This window comes from Zeugodacus cucurbitae, chromosome 5 (genome assembly GCF_028554725.1).
Source record: "Zeugodacus cucurbitae isolate PBARC_wt_2022May chromosome 5, idZeuCucr1.2, whole genome shotgun sequence".
Lineage (NCBI taxonomy): Eukaryota > Metazoa > Arthropoda > Insecta > Diptera > Tephritidae > Zeugodacus > Zeugodacus cucurbitae.
Genome location: NC_071670.1, coordinates 31,751,275 through 31,771,887, shown reverse-complemented (window position 1 = coordinate 31,771,887; position 20,613 = coordinate 31,751,275). Strand labels below are relative to the sequence as shown.

The window sequence follows — 20,613 nt, the reverse complement described above, 5'->3', positions numbered from 1 at the left end:
CAGTTTCCTACACTTGCTTTTCGGTAAGAAGTGATGCCAATACTTTCTGTGCGACGGGGAATTCTTACCGTGACAAGTTATGAACGTGTGTTAAATAAATGTAATAATGTGTTTTCGTTTTCCAACGTTTTAACTTAAAATAAATTGTAGTCAAAAAGCGAATAATTTATGCAATTAGTGTAAAAGTAGCGTTTATATATTTTGTTTATATTTAGTAAACTGTTTATAAAAAATCCCTCTATAACTTTAGTTGGGACCAATTGATTTGTGTACGCATCACTTAACTCGCGCTGTTCGCCGACTCTCGCAAATCGCACTCGACTCTTGTAATTTCAGTCTTTCTTCCTAGTTCTGTCGTTACTCGTTCGCGAAATCAGTTGAGTTTTTGCTGGTGCGGAGCAAACGGACTGAATTTTTGTTATATTGTTGCGAAAAGACTTAAAAAAATTGTCAAAAATTCGAAATAAATACAAAAAGTAAATGAGTAAAATTCAAAATATTTAAAAATTGTGAATTTTAATTGAAAATAAATTGCGCGGAGAAAAACATTGTTTTTAATAAATATCTGAAGTGAGAAAATTATGTTAAATTTTTTTGAAATAAAACTAAGATTTTTCTGTAATTTCGCAATTTTGTGATTTTTTTTTTTAATATTTCCTTAAATTAAAAATAAATAAAACAAAAAATCTGCAAATAGAAATTTTCGATACGACGTGAAAACTAGCGACAAAAAATTTCAGTCATTGCTTGTCTGTTTTTCTTTCTTTTTCCAATACTGCTCACACTCGTTGCTAGAGGTGGTCGTCATGCTAGTGTGGTAGTGCAAGCAACACACTGAAAGTTCGCGTTTCATATAGCGCGATGGGAGCGATTCGTTCGACTTGTGGTAGCGGGGCTCTAACGAGCAAGCACAGTCTTATAGAGCAAAAGTCCGTCAGTAGAATATAACGAGTATTGAAGAAAGAATCGGACGAGTTGCATTGACAAAATCAACGAGTATTTTTTTTTTATCCTAAAATACGTTTGTTCTTGTCGCTCACTAAAATGGCAACAACTTGGGCTATCTGAACAAACGAGTGAAACAAAATATATATGCAATATGGTCCTACTGTTTAAAAATTAGTGGTCGCATATACGAAAGAATGACACGAATGTATTAACGGGCGGTCGGTTGATATAAAATAAGAACGAGTCGAAGAGAAAATTAATGCAATTGCCATTTGCCTGTGATGATTGTGGCTTGGCAAATTCAAAGGAATTTTGTCAAGCAACACCACTGCCATATATTTACTTCTGAATTTTGTTTAAATATTTAAATAATTTGAAAATCAATAATAACATATTTGATGTGTGGTTAAGAAGATGTAACAATATCTCAAGTGTCGTTAATTTTTTCCACTTGGTACACAAACAAATAGGATAATAATATTTCTTTTTAATAATAGTGACATTAAGGATATAACCGAAACAAAATCAATAAGATTCCCAAATGAAAATAAATTTATAATTTTTTTCTAATCCTTTTACAGTTGATGTGCAATTAAATATCGCTATATTGTTGGAGTTTTATATTACATTGGAAAAAAGGCGCAAAAACCTTACAAAGCAATGTTTGATTCAATAGATGTTGCTGGTGATAAACGTCGGCGTTTAAAAATGTTGATTCAACAAACCGTGGAAAATCAGCAATGTTTCGAGTGCCAATAAATGATTGAAAATCTAAAATGAACTTAACTTTTATTCACTTACACTTAGAATTTGCTTTAAAGACTCTTTAAAATAAACCTCTTACACTGAAGAATTGTAAGAAATAAACAAAACAAAACGGAATAAATAGCCGAAACTTTTCGGTCGATGTTTATAATTTCTGACACAAAATGCACTCAATCGCTGTCGGCAAAACCGCTTTAACTCAGTTGAAACATTTTGTAATTGTGCGAAAGCGATTTCATAGAGTGCAACCACATATAAACCAAATTCAAACTTGGGAAGTTTTGACTCTTTCTGCTAATGTCAACACAGCCGCTGCAGCTCAAATAAAGGCATCAGTGTCGAGTGATCGTATTTTGAAATTTAATAAAACATTTCCGGAAATCATTTTTTTCCTTCCACCAAATGAACATACACAACTTTTTAATTTTTCTATAATTTCATCGTTATTAAGATATTCAAAATAAGCTTTGAGATTGCGCTTGAAAATTTTGAATTTAAAACAACAAATAAGGAAAATCATAAATAATCAAGTGAAAGCGGCGTAAATTGTACGAAGTTACGCATATTTAATACCAAAATAAACATTATAATAAAGACGTCTCAATGATGGCAGATCATATGGATGAACCACCGCAGAAGCGGACTAAAATGGATCCAAGTGAGTAAAATAATGTTTTCGTTTGCAACATATAAATATGAACATTTGTTTAATTTGAAATCTTTTTTAGCGGATTACGTTTCCGTTTTAGAAGATGATTTACCGGATGAATTAGTTACTGGTAACAGTAATTGGCCGGACCCTCTTGGCGGTGGCGGTGGACCAGGAGGATCAGGCGCAGGTCTTGGTGTCAATGTAGTAGGTGGACCCAACAAACCCCCTGCTCAAGGTCCTGGACCAGGTGGACCACAAATGAATGGCGCAAGCGACGATAACACAGGAGGAAACCAAGGTGGTGGTGGCAATCCACTACGTCAAATGCAACATCATCAACATCTGCAACAATTATTGCAACAACAAGTAAGTTCACAAGTAATTGCTTGTTTCGTAAGCTTTTCTCAGTGTAAAAATATACGTTTTTAAGAACTTTTAGAAACACAAAAGAAAAGCAAAAAATATAAAATTGAAACATAACTTGTACCGAGACCTCTGAAATGAGTACCGTTATTCTATTTAATATATATTTTATCTTTTTAGGGTAATAAGAATACAGGAATGATCGGCAATCCAATGGGTGCAGCTGGAATGAATCAGTTAGGAAGTAAATCGCCTAACTTGCAATCACCAAACGCAGCAGGCATGCAAGTAGTTGGTGGTCAAATGGGTATGGTTAACTCAATGTCAATGTCTATAGCCAACAATGGTACTCCCGGAATGAATACAATGCCTGGTAAGTAATGCCATATTATATGTGTGTGTATGTATACCATTTCTAAATGTAGTAAGTCTTATATTCAACATAACAGTGAAATTAATTTTATAAACTTCTAATTTTTTTGAGAAAATGTGTAGTATATCGATTTTATTCATAAAATGTTGCGAAGCATAACTTCTTGCATAACACAATAGATTTATAAATATTGTTTAATTGTTTATGGATAATATGTATTGAATCAAATGAAGTAATATTTAAATTTTGTTAAAATTTTCTACACAGGCATGAACACGATTGCTCAGGGGAATTTAGGTGGTATGGTGATTACCAATAGCAATTTAGGAGGTTTGGGTGGCGGTGCTGGAATGGTGAATACATTAAAACAACAAATTGGTGCAGGTGCCGGTGGAATGATGAATGCTGGACCTGGTGGCGTGGGACCAGTTGGAAATATGGGTCCCGTTGGTGGAGCAAATCAAGGCATGCATTTAGGTGGCGGACCTGGTCATCCGCAAAGTTTACAAAATGGACCGATGATGGGTAGAATGGTTGGACAACATCTTCTACGTGGGCCCAGTCCACACTTAATGGCTGGCAATGGGCCTGGTGTTGGACCAGGGGGTGGTCCGCGAATGCAAAATCCAAATATGCAAATGGGTATGTATTTTATTTGCTTACTTTTCATTATAATTCACAATGACAAAAATCATACAGCGCACAGTGATTCGACCCGCGTTTTTAAAAGCTGCAGATATAGATTTATTCTTTTATTTTACAAAATTATTTATATTGTAATTGTTCTAAAATTTTTTTGTGAAGAACATGTTATATATTTATTATTTGCATTATAACTTCTAAGATAAATTATTTAATTAAATATTTTGTGATATTATTGGTTTACAAAAATTAAACATCAACATGAAGGGTTATTTCGAATTCCTTCTTTTAGATATATATATTGTGTGTTTAGAAATGAAGATCAGTGAAGGTGTTATAGGGCACTTAACTTTAGTTTGCAATTTTATATGTAAATTTGTGCTCATATCTTTCCATAGTAAAATATATGTCATAGCCTTTTGCAGCTTTTAAACACCCCAAAATTAACATCATTCATGAAATTACATAACTATACATGCATATGTTTAAAATTGTCCAGTATCGAATTCCTTAAAAATATTTATTTTGTCCCTCGTTTGTATGGGATCAAATCACTGTGTAGCTCAACGAGCAGATGTGTTAAACGGTAATCTTACATACGGTGGTCCAGGTCAAATGGCTAATATGGTTGGCGGTAATGTAGCAGGCGGACCGAATGGACCTTACGGAAATGCCGTGGGAGGTGTTGGAAATTATGGTGGTCCTATTAATGCCCAGGGTGGCATTAATGTAAATCCCAATAATCCACAGCAGCAACTTTTGGCACAGCAAATGGCACAACGTGGTGGTGTTCATCCTATGCAACAGGGTAACCGACCTGGTGTACCCATTGGAATGGCTGGAGTTGGTAATGACGGATCACTTGGAGGTCTAGTGGGTGGTCCACAACAACAACAACAATCACAAATGGGTCCAAATCCCCAACAAAATGCGCAAGGTGGTGTCATGGGAGGACCACGACCTCCGCAACCTGGAGGTGGCCCTCAACAAAATCAAATCCTTCATCAGCAGCAACAACAACCGGGTACATCCCAACAATCTGGTGGTGGTACTGCTGGTGGAAGTGGTGGTGGAAACACAGGCAGTGGATCTAGTGGTGGAGGCCAACATCTCTCTGAAGAGCGAAAAAAGCACATACAGCAACAACTGGTGCTCCTCTTACATGCGCATAAGTGCAACCGTCGCGAATCTCTGAACCCTAACCGTGAAAAATGCATAGTTCCCTATTGTAAATCTATGCAAGATGTGCTGGCGCATATGGCGAACTGTAAACAGAGTAAAGAATGCAGCGTTCAGCATTGTACTTCGTCTCGTCAAATATTGCTGCATTATAAAACTTGCACACGTTCGGATTGTATTATATGTTTTCCGTTCCGTCAGCAACAGAGTTTCCACAACAACGCAAGTGGCGCTAATGCGAATGCAAATACTAACCAACCATTACAAGGTATTGTAAAACAACAACAGCAACAGCAGCCAGATGGAAATACCGTAGGAGGTGGTGGTCCGCAAAATTCTGGTATACCACAACAGAATACTGGTGGCACAAATATTATTACTGGAACCGGTGGTCAAGTTGGCATGACCGGAGGTCCAAATCAACAATTAGGTATGAAGTCTAATGTAGACATGTCTCAACAAATGCAACAACAGAACTCACAGAATCAAAATCAAGAGATTCGACGGTTTGATAGTTTGGGAATGCAAGGGGCTGTTTCTAACTCCGGACCAGGAGCTAATATGCTGCAAAATAATGCAGTGAATCCACAACAACAATTACAAGGTATTCGTATGCCGGGAGGCGGACCGGCGGTGCGAGTTATGTCAGCTCAAGTTGGTGGACCCGGAGGTGTTATAGGGGGTGGAGGACCGAATTCAAATACAATCATGGGAAGTAATATGATGATTGGAGGAGCTGGAGGGCAGGATAACAGCATGCAACAACAAAACCAAAATGTTCAACAACTTTTACAGGGCGGCGGTGGCGGCGGTCATAACAATCCACAACTAGCTGGTTTAATCGGAGGCCCTAACACCAACAATACTGGTCCAAATCAACAAAATGCTGGACAACAATCACAGCAATCAAACATTCCTCTATCAGTTAATGTTCATAATATTAATAACAATTCCGCTTTTAATAATGCACAGTTAGGAGCTAATAATGCCGGTAACTCAGCAGACATGGGAGCAACGGGCGGAAACGGACCACCACCTAACAAGCAGCTGGTGGGACCGCAAGAGTTGGCCAAGATGAAAATGCAGTCGTACAATGTCATTATGGCTAATTCGACGACAGTGAGTGGCCCAGCTGGCGCACCTGGTGGAGTCGTCGGCGGTAACAACAATTCAGGTGCTTCTGGCGTACCTGGCGGAGCCAATGTAAATTCAGGTGGCATGGTAGGAGCTCAAAGTAATAACTCATCCAGTGGTGGTGCAACCACTTCACAGGGCGGTAACAGCAGCGCAAGTAATAATGCTGGTACTGAAGAAAGAGACTGGCGTGAATCGGTGACTGCTGATCTTCGAAAACACCTTGTTCATAAGCTTGTACAAGCAATATTCCCAACATCTGATCCGACAACCATGGCTGATAAACGTATGGCCAATTTGGTTTCTTACGCTGAAAAAGTTGAGAAAGATATGTATGAGGCAGCTAAGTCACGGTCAGAATATTACCATCTACTGGCCGAAAAGATCTACAAGATACAAAAGGAGTTAGAAGAGAAGCGCATCAAACGAAAGGAACAGCAAATGTTAATAATGCAGCAACAGCAACAAGGAAGTGGTGGAGGGGCGGGGTCCGGCCCCGGACAAGGACCAGGTCCAAGTAATGCGGTGCCAGTTGGTCAACAACTTCCCATTGGACATCCCCAAGCTCAGCAAACTCAGATTCGACCTTTGATCAGTCCTATGGGTGGCAGTGGAGGCCAAGGTATGCCGTTAGGTGCTGCTGGAATGATGCAAACACAAATGCGAGGACAAGCTCCCGGTAATGTGGGAATGATGCCTGGACAAGCAAGCCAAAATATGGTAGGAATACGTGGTCAATCTCCTGGTGGTAACTTGCTATCTATGCATCCACAACAGAGAATGCAGTTTCCACAACAACAAGGCAATTTATTGGTTGGTCCTCCGGGGCCTAGTCCAAATAGTGGCATGGGGGTTATGCCAACATCTACACCACAAAATATTGTCGTACCAAGCCCTGTTTTATCTCCTTACGGTGTTCAAGTAATTCCAGCTAGTCAAGTAAGTGCCGGTGGAGTGTTGACAAGTCCTGTTCCCGGTCAACAACAACAATTTATCACGGCCAATGGTGGGAATAATTCACAATCAGCGCAGCAAATTTCTGAAATAATGAAGCAAAGGCTTTTGCAAGCACAACAACAGCAACAACAACAACAACAACAACAGCATCAGAACAATATGTTATTGCCACAATCACCATTTAACAATCCTGCTTCTCATATGCAACAACAACAGCAAGCGCAGCAGCAACAACAGCAAGCGCAGCAGCAACAACAGCCACAAAACCCCTTTCCTTCACCAATGTCACAACAACAGAAACAAAATATCGCTTCGGTGGGAAATATGCCTCCGACACCTACTAGTCTTGAGTCATTAGTCGGTGGAAATTCGGTAGGTGCGAATACCACAACTGGTGGCCCCTCAACAGGTGTTATGGTAGCCGCGCCCAGTCCCTCACCAAATTTCACCTCGAATGGTCCAATAGGAACACCTTCCAACAATCCTCCATCAGTAACATCGCTTATGCAGCCACTTAGTGAACGAGCAAGCAGTACTCCACCCATTATGGCACCGTCCCCGGCATCGGCAGCATCTGCAACTACACTGTCTGTGAATGCTAGTACAGCGTCCAGCAATGTGGGTGTGCCATTGAGCAGTGGTGGTACTACAATGACGACAACTGCGTCATCTTCCAACACTCAGTTGTCGGTGAAACCTAATGCCATTAACACAAGTAGTAATGGTCCGTCTATGACACAGCAGCAGCAGCAGCAGCAACACCAGCAATTATCGATGGGTAAAGGCGGTAACAGCAATAGCTGTAATAGTGTCAGTGCAGCAGCCACAACTACAACAACATCGACTGTGATGAGTTCGCGTCCTACATCAAGTAGTAATCTTTCATCGCAAATGGCAGCGCTTGAAGCAGCTGCGCGTGATAACGATGAAACTCCTCCCTCGCCAAGTGCTGATTCTGGCGGTGAAAGTGGCAACGCTTCCAAAGGCAAGTTGGATTCCATTAAGCAAGAAGATGAAATTAAGAAAGAGTACATGGAAGATGGTAGCGGTGGTGGAGACAATTCTCAGATGGACACACAATCTTCGGCCGGTGTTGGTAAAAATGTTAATAATGATGGCACCAACATGAAAGTTGAAATCAAGACTGAAGACGGAGACAGCATTATTAAAAGTGAACCAATGGACACGGACGACAATAATGCCACAAATGGTGTTGGCGGAATTGGGAATGCAGGAGATTGTAAAAACGAAGGTAAGGCATCAGCTGATGGTGATACTAAAGTCAAATCCGAAACAAAACCTGTAGTGCCAGAACCACTGATGCCAAATGCTGGTGATAAGAAAAAGAAATGCGGTAAGTTTAAAAAAAATGCATTCGATGGAAAATATATATGATTTTGTTTTTTTTCAGTATTTAACCCAGAGGAGTTAAAACAGGCACTACTACCAACACTTGATAAGTTGATGCGTCATGAACCAGAATCGGCACCTTTTCGATATCCCGTGGATCCGCAAATACTTGGTATACCAGACTACTTTGATATTGTGAAGAAACCCATGGATTTGGGAACAATACGTAACAATTTGATGAATGGCAAATATAATGATCCATGGGAGTATGTCGATGATGTATGGCTAATGTTTGACAATGCTTGGCTATATAATCGTAAAACTTCTCGTGTTTACCGATACTGCACAAAGGTGATTTTCAAATGAGTGCTACTCTAAATTTAAAAAAATCTACGTGCATTTTAATATAACGGTGTTTACATATATTTTCTTTAACTTGTAGTTATCTGAAGTATTTGAGCAAGAAATCGATCCTGTAATGCAAGCACTGGGCTACTGCTGTGGTCGAAAGTACACATTCAATCCACAAGTGCTATGTTGCTTTGGAAAGCAATTATGTACCATACCTAGGGACGCCAAGTATTACAGTTATCAAAATAGGTATGTAATTTTTTTTACTATTTTTTATTATAATTATTATAATATTATTTGTTGGGTTTAAGTGGGTATACAATTATTTGGCTTGTAACGTAAAAATTTTAACAGAAATTAAAGTGAAATATAGATAATATGTTAATATGTTATCTATATTGTAATAGTTAATTATTTTACTCACGGTAAACGTTTTTGATTATTAAAATAATTTGTAATGCATTTCAAAACACAACACCAAACGAAACCATTTTTTGTTTACAATAATAAATTTTGTAATAACAATAAAAGTATTATATATTTCGTATTCAAGTAGAAATTTTGCTTTCATTAACCCAAAGTTAAGTTTTAAGCTTTTATTTTCTTTTTTTCTTGGTGTGTGTTATACTGTTCTAAGAGTGAACTCAGAAAAACAAAAACGCATTTGCAATTAAGACTGATGTGCCTATGAAATATGTTTTAAAATTAAAATACAAGTTTTATCTGAAATATTAGATCCATATCTTGTTGTAGGCTATCAGAACTTGTCTCTATAGTAATTTGTTTTATTAGCAATTACAGTGGCAAAAGCAAATTAAGTTGCAATGCATTTCGTTGAATTAAAATTAGGCTGGTATTCTCACTGGCGAAACAAATGAAATTTCAGGCGAATTTCGAATTGGGAGTAGCGAGCGCATTGCACATTCGCCGTAAATAGACAAAACAACCAATAACAATATTCAGCTTAAAGCCGTCAAAAATTTAAATTTTGGATGACATTTTCAATTATTTTGTGTGACATTATTCAATTATTGTGACATTGTGACATTATTCAATTATTTTGATATGTCAACTAAAAAGTGGACATAATGTCGTCATTCGCCAGTCACAATATGAAATTGAATTTTCGCCAAAACATTCGATTCGCCAAATGCATTTGCTTCGTCAGTGACAATACCAGCATTATTAAAGTCTTTGTTTTCCATGTATACATTTGCTCCGTATTCCATATCTTATTGACTAAAATGCAGTTTTTGACTATTGCAACTAATGTTGACTTCTATGCTTACATTTATAAATGAATATAGTCGCACAAATTTATTCATTATACGCTTAAATAACCCCACTTTCAGTATTGTTTGGTAAATTTACTAGTACTTAAGGTGTACATAAAATATGTGTGGAATAAATAAAACATTAGAAATTGCATTGCGTGAGTATTGTTTATAGTGCTATTTTAAATATAGGAGCTTTCTCATACTGCTATTAATAGACTAATTTTTTGTCATTGAGAACTCAATAATTTTGTAATCCGTGGATCTATCATATCGCAAAATTTTCAATCAAAATGAAAAGATTTTAAAACTATATACACTTTAAAATATATGTTTTGGTAAAGCTTTACACAAAACGGTTGCTCCGTACAAAAGGAGTTGTTCGAAAACACTTCGAATTAGATCTAAAAAAATTTTCCATACAATTACTACGCTAAATGTTTTCCAATTAATTTGCTCTATATTCAAACAATTAAAATAATTTAATCATCGCAACCATATTGCTTGCAGTACAGCGTTACGTTGTTACTGCAGTCTAAAAGCAGGCATTGGTTACAAAAAATCTATTTTAAAAACATTTCTTAAATATAATAATACTTGCTGCATGCATGCTCTTAAATATTATCAATTACATAAATTGTAGTATAAACAAGAAAATCATTAATTCGCCATTGTTTAAATTGAAAACAATTAACAATCCTTATTTATTTTAATTTTATATGTAGTTTAGTGGCATTGCCTTTATTTATAGTTTGTAACCAAACAATTCTAATGTGAACCTTGTTATTTTTATTTTCTTCTATTCCTTTGCAAAATCCATAAAAAATATGTGGTAATGGTTTTTTGTGTGCGTCTGTAACGTCCTAATACATCTATTCATCAACAACCATCGACAAAATAAAATCAACCTGATCACACACATTTGCTTATGGTGTAACTACAAAATAATCAATATTTTTACCGCTGTTGCCGCCCTTAAATGCTGATCGTTTGCTACTTACAACAATGTTTTGAAACCTGATGTGGCATTGGTTCCTCTGTACGCACTCTCATTGCTGATGTGTGATGTGTACTAAATGTTCATATATACACATATTACTAAACCCCTCCCACACACATTAAATCACATTATCACGAATAAAACATAAAAACGAACACATGTAACAACGTACCTTGTGACAAATCAAATGTCATTGCTTTTTTCGTAAATTTTATGACATTTAAATCTTATTTCTGCGTGTGCTTCACTGCTTGGACGCGATCCGACCAAATCATTCACAAATCATAATAAATAAACAAAATATATTAACCAATTTGTTGAAATTCGTATTGGTTTTTGTAAATACTAAAGTCTAAAGGATTATGGTGTTGCCTCAAACAGATACACCTTCTGCCAAAAATGTTTCAACGACATACAAGGAGACACTGTAACTCTCGGCGACGATCCCCAGCAATCCCAAACGTAAGTATACACTTAGATGAATAAATAATTAAAAGCTCTACCGAAACGTTTTTATATTAACTAATTTATTTATGTTACAAATTTATTCGCTATCTACATCAGACAAATTCGTAAAGATCAATTCAGAGAGATGAAAAATGATCATTTAGAGCTTGAGCCGTTTGTAGATTGCCAGGAATGTGGTCGCAAGCAACATCAGATTTGTGTACTCTGGCTAGACACTATTTGGCCAGGTGGTTTTGTCTGTGACAATTGCTTGAAGAAGAAGAATTCCAAAAGAAAGGAGAACAAGTTCAATGCGAAACGACTGCCCACCACAAAACTTGGTATTTATATTGAGACTCGTGTGAATAACTTTTTGAAAAAGAAAGAAGCCGGTGCTGGTGAGGTACACATACGGGTTGTATCCTCCTCTGATAAATGTGTAGAGGTAAAGCCAGGCATGCGACGACGATTTGTCGATAATGGGGAAATGTGTTCAGAGTTTCCATATCGTGCGAAAGCCTTATTCGCCTTTGAAGAGGTTGACGGTGTTGACGTTTGCTTCTTTGGCATGCATGTACAAGAATATGGTTCGGAATGTCCACAACCAAACACGCGACGTGTGTATATCGCCTATTTAGATTCGGTACATTTCTTTAAACCTCGTCAGTATCGAACCGCCGTATATCATGAGATACTGCTGGGTTATATGGACTATGTGAAACAGCTGGGTTACACAATGGCACATATTTGGGCTTGTCCACCTTCCGAGGGTGACGACTATATATTCCATTGTCATCCGACGGATCAGAAAATACCTAAACCGAAACGATTGCAGGAATGGTATAAAAAAATGCTGGACAAAGGTATGATTGAGCGCACCATACAGGATTACAAAGATATATTGAAGCAAGCAATGGAAGACAAATTGACATCAGCGGCAGAGTTGCCCTATTTTGAAGGCGATTTCTGGCCTAATGTACTGGAAGAAAGTATCAAAGAGTTAGACCAAGAGGAAGAGGAGAAACGCAAACAAGCCGAAGCAGCAGAAGCTGCTGCGGCAGCCAATGTAAGATTTATTTCCTGTTACAAATGAATTGTACTACATATATTTGTTTCGCATTTATTTCACAGATATTTTCAATTGAAGATAATGAAGTTAGTGGTGATGGCAAGAAAAAAGGCCAGAAGAAAGCGAAGAAATCCAATAAATCCAAAGCTGCACAGCGTAAAAACAACAAGAAAACCAATGAACAACAGACAGGCAATGACCTCTCTGCCAAGATCTATGCCACAATGGAGAAACACAAGGAGGTGTTCTTTGTGATTCGCCTGCATTCGGCACAATCAGCTGCGAGTTTAGCGGTAGGTGTTTTCAATATGCATTTGTTTTTTTTTCTATTCATACTTGCACCAAAAGTATGTTGTTTGCATTACATCGATTGCAATTGCTCAGATTGTCTTATCAGTATAGTCTCGAACTTTAGCTTTAAATCATTGTTTTCTTTGCTTTAACAGCCTATACAAGATCCAGATCCATTATTAGCATGCGATCTGATGGATGGCCGAGATGCGTTCCTAACACTCGCAAGAGACAAGCACTTCGAATTTTCATCACTTCGTCGTGCACAGTTTTCTACGCTATGCATGCTGTACGAACTGCACAACCAAGGACAAGACAAGTTCGTCTACACATGCAACAATTGCAAAACTGCGGTGGAAACCCGATACCACTGCACCGTTTGTGATGTGAGTGTATATTTTGTTTTTGTTTTGCATAACTCGATTACTATTTGGTTTTACTTATTTGAATTTAGGACTTTGATCTCTGTTCGGTGTGCAAGGAGAAAGTTGGACATCCACATAAAATGGAGAAACTTGGCTTGGACATTGATGATGGCTCATCACCGGCTGATCTCAAACAGGCTAACCCTCAAGAGGCGCGCAAACAATCCATACAACGGTGCATTCAGTCATTGGTGCACGCATGCCAGTGTCGTGACGCTAATTGTCGCCTGCCTTCGTGCCAGAAGATGAAACGTGTGGTTCAGCATACCAAGAACTGCAAACGCAAGACCAATGGAGGCTGTCCAATTTGCAAACAACTAATAGCGCTTTGCTGTTACCATGCCAAGCACTGCCAGGAGCAGAAATGCCCAGTACCGTTCTGTCCAAATATTAAACACAAGCTCAAACAACAACAATTGCAACAAAAGTATGGATTTCCTATATTGACTTATATAGTTATCACAGATGTGTTATAATCATTATTTTTATAATTTTATTTAATTATAGATTACAACAGCAACAGCTATTACGGCGTCGTATGGCTCTTATGACTCGCACCGTTACTACACCAGCTGCTTTAGCTGGTGGTCCAGTTGTTGGAGCGGGCCCAGTTGTAGTGCCTAGTGGTGTTGTTGGACCTGGTGGGGTTGGCGTTGGTGTTGGTGTGGGTGTGGGTGTGGGTGTGGGTGTACCCGGCGTAAATGTTGGTCAGTCAAGTATGCCTGGGCAACCAGCTCTAATGGCGGCGAATACTGCTGGTGGCATGAGTCCATCTACAGTGGCTGTACCCTCGCCGGTATCGGCACAGATGAGCGGAGGTATGACATCACCGCATCCACATCAACCTGGTATTGGAATGAAGCCTGCCGGTGGTCATTCACCTTCACCCACTGTTTTGCAAGTAGTTAAACAGGTGAGCAAGAAATAACATAAACTCCATTTTAGTTGATTGACAAACAGTTATTTCTATTTCTATCCATGGAATGTTTAATTAACTAAATTTTTCTCCTATGACAGGTCCAAGAAGAAGCCGCTCGACAACAAGGTGGTCCCATGCCGCCTCCGGTTATTCAACGTCACATAGGAGGAATGCCTAATCAAGGCAATCCTGGTGGTGGTGGTATGATAGGAAGCAATGTGGGCAATGTTGGCGTCGGGGTTGGCGGTGTGGGTGTTGGGCAAATGGGTCAAGGTGGTGTTAATGCTGTTATGGGCAATAATATGCCGATGGATCAGTGGGGTGGCGGTAATCGGTTTCAGACAAATGTCAATCCAGGAATGCGGCAACCAAATCAAACCCAGGTACAAATGCAGCAGAATACAATGCAGCCGGTAAGTAAAGGCATCTTATTTACATTTAATCACTTGAAATTGACATTCACGATCACTTTGTTTTTTGACATTTTAGAATATGATGGGCATGGTTGGGGCCGGCGGTTCGAATCAAATGCTTGGCGGTCCGGTTGGCAATATGGGTGGCAATGCTGGTGGCGCTGGTGTTGGTGGAATGAACAGCCCTGGCGGTGGCATGGGAGGCATGGTCGCTGGCGGCCAGGTTGGTGGGCCCGGTAGTGGCATTCGGCCGCAAGGTGGCCAGCATAATGCAACTGTTGATAGTGGTCAGACGCTGAATGAAGCACAACTTGCGCTCATCATGCAGAAGATTAAAAACAATCCATCACATGACAACCAACAAATACTGCAAGTCCTGAAACGTAATCCGCGAATAATGGCTGCCATCATTAAGCAACGGCAACAGAGCCAACCGAATGCCAGTGGAAGTGGTGGCGGTGGTCCAGCGGGGAATGGACAACAGCAACAGCAACAGCAGCAGCAACAACAACAACAACAGCAAGTGATGCAACAAAACCAACAGTTACAACACATGATGAGCCAGCAGCAGCAGCAGCAAATGTCTCAAGCGAATCAACAACAAGTGTTGATGCAGCCTCAACAGCAAGGGGGGCCACAACATCAGCGTATGCCAGGCATGCAAAACCCCATGATGATGCAACAACAGCAGCAAGTGCCTAGCAATATGCAGCCACAAGGACCGGTAAATAGATTTTTCGTAGTACTAACTAAAAAATAGTAAATTTCAATAAAAACAATTATTGGTTTAACTTGAATACAGATGCCTAACATGCAATGGTTTAAAGCACGTCAAATGTCGATGCCTAATTACCCGCCTCCTTATCCCCAACGTCAACGCGCACCCCCACAAATGGGCGGTGGTGGTGGACAACAGTTTGCCGGCGGTAACTTTGGTGGTCCTGGTGGGCCTGGAGATCAGTATGCAGTGGCCGCTGCGGCTATGCAACAAGGCCTAAAACCACCTACACCACAACAACAAATGGGTGGTATGCCAGGTGCTGTCGCACAGCAGCAACAACAACAGCAGCAAATGATGCAAGCAGGTGGCGTGGTGGGAGGACCCGGTGTAGGAATGGTGGGTGGTCCCAATGTAATGGGACCGCCTACGCCTCACACACTGCAACAGCAACTAATGCAATCGGCAGCGCGCTCCTCGCCGCCCATACGATCACCGCAACCTACACCGTCACCACGTTCGGCACCATCGCCACGCGCTGGTGGGCCATCGGCCTCACCACGCCCGCAACCATCGCCACATCATGTGATGAGTCATTCGCCAGCGCCTGGTCCACCGCATGATAGCGGTCTACATAATCACGTGGGCGGTATGCATGCGCCACATCAATCACCACTGCCAGGTGGTGTGTCTCAGGATGTTGGCGTTGGCGGCGGAGTTGTCGGTGGTGGTGGCCCGGGCCAAGCTGTCGCCGATGCATCCGATCAATTGACCAAATTTGTGGAACAACTCTAGTGCAGCAATTAACAGTTGCAGACACCTACTACCACGTTCAGCAACAACAACAACCACAACAACAGCACCAACAAGATGTACCCGCGTTATTACTGAGATAAACCGCAATTGTGCGTCTATACAGGTTAATCAATCATAATACTTTTTGCAGATCTTTGATTGATTTTTTTTATACTATTTATGTTTATATTTTTTTTGTGGCATCACCATTGAAGTTATTCATTTCAATTTTCTTATCTCTAAAAATTAGGTTTATAATTCATTTTTTGCTTTGAATTATATCCATAGTTAAGAATAGTGTTTAGAACTCATTGAAGTTATGATCAAACGTTCCATCGCAACAAGTTACACCTAATTGTCATAAGCATTTAAAGAGTAATCATTTGGTTTGCCGAAAGATGCATTAGATGCATATAATCATATAAGAAGAAGTACTCCAAATAGACAAGATCGATCAAAGATACAGTATGGTGCAGATACCAAATTAAAGGTTGGCCGTTACTAAAGTCCTGTTCCCTACAAAACCATGCATACATGCTAATTACATTGTAATTAATTTTTTTCACTAAACATTCGAAAAGTCAGTTTTACATTCATATAACATGAAATTAAAGTCGTTTACAAGAAAAAGCATATATCACTTTAAGATTTCATTTTTAAAATATTGGTTGCGCATTCTTCTTCTCCTTTCTTATACATATATTATTGCGTAGGAAACTCCATTGTGTTCGGCCCTTTGTGCACATTTAGAAATAGCTTAAATTACGTTTTTGTTTAAATTTGAGTTAAATTGATTTCTACTCGTTCTTAAAATGCTGTTGAACGTATACACAACCACATGCACATACACTGATAAATCTATCTATATATATATAGACCTAATGCAATTTAAATGATTAATAATATACCATAAATCATATGTAGATGTATGTAAATGTAATATAAGACGCAAAAGTTTATTTTTATCACTTTGAGGACTGTAAAAGAATAAAAAAGATAAAATCAAAATATAAAATAATTTTGTATAAACGGAAAGAATTATAGTAAAAAACAAGTCAAATATGCAAATACTAAAAAGCACATGCACACATTGTAAATATGTATTTTTTAAGTAACTTATATATACAATTTAAATAGGTTTTAGTAACATTTAAACAAAAGAAACCAATATTTAACAATAACAAATAAAAAGAAGACCAATCAATCAAGCTCCAATTAGTAAGGTAATTACAAATGAACAAGCAATAGTTTATATATGTGCAAAACTCTTCACGTTTCACAATTTTTAGATTGTGAGATAATGTTCCGTTATTTTTCAACATTACACTGTAATTAACATTATACTTGAAAAAGTTCCATTATTTTCGTTGAAATGATTTCCATAAATGTCTCACACCAATCTTTTGCTGCATTGGTGATTCCTAAAAAGGCAACTGTAGTCTTCACACTGTAGCGTCGCTGTCAACATTTCTCACCTACATTGTTTTTACGCTAAATACATGTGTAAAGCGTTTTGATGTACTATTATTCTATGACATCCAGTAACAATATTAAATGTGCCTTTTCAGTATTTGTACTTTAATTGTAATCTTATTGCACTATGTTGGCCACTTGAATGCTGACTTTTCATTCGAATTCATATTATTTCATCATTAGAGGCAACTCTAGTTGATAATGAATGCAACAACATGTACGTATGTATGAGTCGCGCTTTATAGTTTGCTTTACCAGTGAATTGTGTTTGCAGAGATTCAAAATGTTAAATCTAACAAATAATCCTTATCTAAGAGTATATTAAGTATTCTTTACTTTGTAGAACTATATTTAAAGCAATATTGAATTGAGAAGAAGGCCAATTAATCACAACAACACAGTATAACTTCAAAATAATTACAATTGCAACTGTGTAGCTGTGCACATTTCTACACTTTAACGGAGTTCTTGGTAACGGCACTACGGCACATCTCATAAATATTTCTATGCTATGTCTAATGAAAGAAAACAATGTACATAAGCTAAATTACACTCATTCAAAGCCGTCGCAAATATTATACTTGCAGCAAATATTACTTGTTTAATTCACTTTATTACTCGTTAATAATAATTTAAAACTTAAGTAACTCTTACTTTATTTTCTTAAATGTGAACATTTCAAATTTCATACATACATAGTAGTATAATTAGTGGTACTGTACGCATGATTAGTTATATTTTGTGATAGCTTTTTTATATGATAATATTTAATTTTAGTTGAATTGCTTTTTTTTCTGATTGGTGGTGTGATAAATCATGCGCCGAAAAATGTTAGCATTTTTAATATTATAATTTAACATAATACATACTTACATACATATAATTTCGAATGCCCGTGTACTTTGTATTAATTCTTTGGCTATGAAAAGTGCATTGGTGTGTTTAGATTATACTCTGCAATTATTTGGTACGCAAAGAAATTATTTACCACCCGTTGACTTGAAATCCGCCAATTTTTCCAAGTACAAACACGGTGGTAAGCAATTTCTTTTCAAGCCTTTTTATATTTGAGAAAATTGAACATAAAAAATATGTACAATATCCTTAATAAATATTTATTACTTCACGCGTATGTGTGCTTAAAGAGCCGCTCACCAGTGCTTCAATTGCTTTATATACGCATAAAAAACTACAAGATTTTGAAATTTTGAAATTAAAATAAAATGTTTATAAAACTGCATATTTTTTTTATTACAATTACGCAATAGAAAATAGTTAGCCTAAGTTGTAACTGCAGTCTGTTTTATGTTTAGACTTGCACAATTTTCGCGTGAATATGTGTTTGTTGTTGTTCGCGCCCGATAGATCTGCGCGCCCGCCAACCAACAGCAAACGCACTATTGCTGGCGAAAATTGCGCAGCTCGCGTAATAAATTATAAACAAGAAATATTTGAAAATACAAAATAAGTTAAAAAGAAAGTATGCATTGTATATACATAAATAGTTAGCTTATAGCGTAGAACAAAACAGCATAAATATTATATAAGTTACTTATTAAAGGTATGTCATAATATAAAATAGTATGTGTAATTTGTATGTTATTACTTATACTTGTAATACAATATTTTTAAATGTACATATATACATAATTACCTAGCTGCTAAGGATCATTATATAAGCTAGTTAATAAGCGTATATTGAAAGATAATAAAAGCACGGAAATTTATTAAAACAAAAAATTAAAATTGTTTAAGTATTGGTTCCAAAATATTTGTGATTTGCATACCGATGTACATACATGTGTAGGTATTCGTGTTTCAATGTGTTTGTGGATAGCAAGTAAAGTGAGAATTGTAGAAAATGTTAGGTAATCTAATATACCTAAAACGCTATATTTACACTATATATACAAATATTATTTTCTTACAAGTTCGTAGTTTTGAAAGTCAAGTGTGGTCTTATTAAAATTATTAAAATAATACATTAAATTTGTGACGATCTCTTCAACTCCACTTTTTATGCATAATGTTTGATATATGTTAATTTGTGAAAAAATAAAAATTAAAAGTTTTTAAAGGTTGATAATCACTACATGTAAAGTATTAGTCTATTTTAAATTTAAATATAAACAACATAATATTATGTTATAAAAATGATACACTTTTTAGTAAGGAAAAATCATACATATATGCTATGCACCGATTGCTGAAAAGGAATCTGCCAACAAGCTGGAATCAAGAATACGACAATTACTAATTACTAGTAATGATTAACGCGTAAAACGTAATGCGCCGTCTGTGAAATACTGTGAAATACCGTTAAATAACATGTGTCTAACTATAGAGCAAATTAAGTATATTTTGGTGGTTTAATATTGTATGTATATATGTATAAGTAAGCGTTTATTACTAGCCTGAAAATATGAAATTAAACAATTTAAATGAGAAATGTGCCTGCCAAGCACATCACAACATACATACATACATTGCAAACGATTTAATTGACATAACATACAAAAAAAATGTAAATGCCAGAAGCTTAAGTTGTACGCGGTCTGATAGTAAATAAAAAATAGTTACTAAATAAAAAAGCGTAATAAAAATAAAATTTTGATTAACAAAATAAAAATTAACATAGTTGTAGAAATTGATCAATCCGCAATCAGTTAAAAAATGCATAAATTGTTGCTGAACATATATGCCACGCATAGCTTGTTTTTATAGGTCATTTGCATGTGATTGCATGTGAAATTGTGTGCGGTTATGCGACAGCGCAGCAACTAAGTAAAATCTATAAAATAGCAAAAAAAAGGAAAAGAAGTATATATTAACAACTAAATCTGTTTTAAGCACTTCATTTACTGCGAAATCATTTGTGTTTATTTGTATGTAAGTAAGATAGTACTCATTGAAATAAAATATACAAATTTTATAATTTGTATGAGCTCCAAAAAACCCAAAACATCTAATCTAGCATAAGTATAAATTAACTAAATTTGCATTTGATTTGACAATTTTCTAAGATTTATTTGTCAATCGATGTAGAGAACTTAAAATATACATAGGTCTAATCGC

General features: G+C 37.1%; 1 protein-coding gene across 2 annotated transcripts; it reads left to right on the top strand.

Moving 5' to 3' along the window:
- Nucleotides 1-157: 157 nt before the first annotated feature.
- Nucleotides 158-20,349, top strand: LOC105219570 (CREB-binding protein). 2 transcript variants are annotated; one of them, XM_011195805.3, is made up of 17 exons: nucleotides 158-570; nucleotides 1,530-2,371; nucleotides 2,442-2,731; nucleotides 2,909-3,101; nucleotides 3,369-3,743; nucleotides 4,306-8,367; nucleotides 8,425-8,714; nucleotides 8,806-8,963; nucleotides 11,370-11,450; nucleotides 11,553-12,501; nucleotides 12,567-12,797; nucleotides 12,951-13,181; nucleotides 13,250-13,647; nucleotides 13,728-14,133; nucleotides 14,238-14,552; nucleotides 14,629-15,276; nucleotides 15,355-20,349. In XM_011195805.3, exons 2-17 carry the CDS (start codon nucleotides 2,317-2,319, stop codon nucleotides 16,063-16,065), a joined length of 9,393 nt encoding a protein of 3,130 aa, XP_011194107.2. In that variant the 5' UTR covers nucleotides 158-570; nucleotides 1,530-2,316; the 3' UTR covers nucleotides 16,066-20,349. The 2 variants fall into 2 exon arrangements, with proteins under 2 accessions (XP_011194107.2, XP_028900992.2); XM_029045159.2 differs by having other exon boundaries at nucleotides 11,340-11,450.
- Nucleotides 20,350-20,613: the final 264 nt, after the last annotated feature.